Source organism: Ammodytes marinus, assembly GCF_949987685.1.
Source record: "Ammodytes marinus genome assembly, chromosome: 12".
NCBI lineage: Eukaryota > Metazoa > Chordata > Actinopteri > Uranoscopiformes > Ammodytidae > Ammodytes > Ammodytes marinus.
The window spans coordinates 27,354,170-27,355,876 of record NC_137216.1 but is presented as its reverse complement, the minus strand read 5'-3'; the positions used below and the strand labels follow the sequence as shown (position 1 = coordinate 27,355,876).

At 38.5% G+C, this 1,707-nt stretch overlaps 1 protein-coding gene across 1 annotated transcript in view; it reads left to right on the top strand.

Moving 5' to 3' along the window:
• The window catches only part of ndufa10 (NADH:ubiquinone oxidoreductase subunit A10), an 8,498-nt gene extending 7,125 nt beyond the window's left edge, over positions 1-1,373 (top strand). The window contains exon 10 of the mRNA XM_080037605.1: positions 1,171-1,373. Within this exon, the coding sequence (XP_079893731.1) occupies positions 1,171-1,239 (69 nt within the window). The 3' untranslated portion in view covers positions 1,240-1,373. The remainder of the gene's footprint in view (positions 1-1,170) is intronic.
• Positions 1,374-1,707: the final 334 nt, after the last annotated feature.

Below are 1,707 nucleotides of genomic sequence, written 5' to 3'. Positions count from 1 at the left end.
CCCGCTAGTTTAACATAGCGCTAGCATTAGCCTTCTTGAGGTGGATGCTGTCCTGCATCTATCACCGTCTCAGTGAGTGTGTGAGGGAGTGACAGACAGACAGCCAGGCAGTGAGTGTCCGCCCCCTGCACAGACACAGAGAGGTCTGCTATGCTTGTGTGCCAGGATCAATAGCGAAAATCCGTCATAAAGAAAAGTATCGTTATGCAGTACTGATAACATCGGAGCTTATCAATATTACGGTCTTTCAAAATGTTGCCCTGTGCTCAGCACTACTTAGCACCGGGTTTCGGTAGACTACCCATCCCCTAAGCCTGTGTGTGTGTGTGTAAATGTCCCTTTTCAGTCACGTATTGCACTTTCTGCTCCTACATTCGCATACTAGACCTCTTCTCACAACAGACAAGGTGCCGTGTGAATGTCAACATGTAGGCATTTAAATTGGCTACTGGTCCCTGAATTGTTTTTAAAATAATATGCCGGTCCTTGGAACAAAAAAAGGTCGGGAGCCCTGCTATAATGCTTCATGTATTTCACTATAAATAGGCTACATTAAATCTTAACGGTTAACCGGTTAATAACCGTTAATTCTGGTGGTTAACCGGTTAAAGAAAAAATTCTAAATGGCCATCCCTACTTACCATAAGTGATAAGTCTTCAATGTAACTCTGCAAGCAGCATTGCAATCTCATGGTTATCTTGATTAGCGGCTTCCAGCTTTTTTAATTGGAACCACTTAATGTTAAAGGGGACATTACGCTTCTACATCAAGAAGATTGTGATCATTTTTTCCAACAAAGGCCAAGCTTTTTTTGTTCATAGTATTTGTATGTGATTCTGCAGTTTTGAATGTCACCCTGCGTTCCGAATCGCATACTTTCTACTATTTAGTATGGTAGAAAAAAGATTTAGGATGTCCTGATTCTTGTGGCCAGATTTAGGATCCTATTTGGCTGTGGACCCATAATCCAAGGCACGGTGTTATGATGAAATAAATAAGTAAAAGTATGTCCCAATAGTATGCCTACTGCATCCTAACTAGATTCTTTTCATCGTCGGATGTAGTATGTAGAATAGAAAAAAGAAAGAGTATGCGATTCGGAAACGCAGGGACAGTCTTTTTCCTTTTTAATTTTATTCCAATTAAATCCATTGTTTGTGTCCTTGTAGCTCCCTGGGAAGAAGTACGCTAAAGGTTATAACGAAGACGTGGGAGACAAATACATCTGGCTGAAGTGAATGAGTTCCACAAATGCCGCTCACCGATTGGCTGGTCAGCTGAGTGAACTGTCAACCACTCGTCCGTCAATGATCCAGTCCTTTTCTGTTGTAAATCCTTAAATAATATGTGTCTATTAAAAGAATCGCTTTTGAATCTGAGAAATGTCTTCGTCTGATGATTTAATATTTTAAAAAAAGTCCAGTTTCTATTCCAATTATTAGAGGAGAACTTATATTGAATGCAGCAGTGTAAAGAGAGACAGCAACTATATATTTAATTTAGTTTTTATCTCACTAGAATGTGCTGTCATTAGTTTCAGTTCATATTTTATTTTATTCACAAATCAAATCATGAAGAAACAATTTCACGGTACACTTCTTTAGGAATTATAATTGAAAATACATGTGAAAAAATGTCTGTTCTGTTGTATAGCTTTACGGCTTAGAACTTCAAAATACCAGATATTAAATATTCAAGATGGTAAA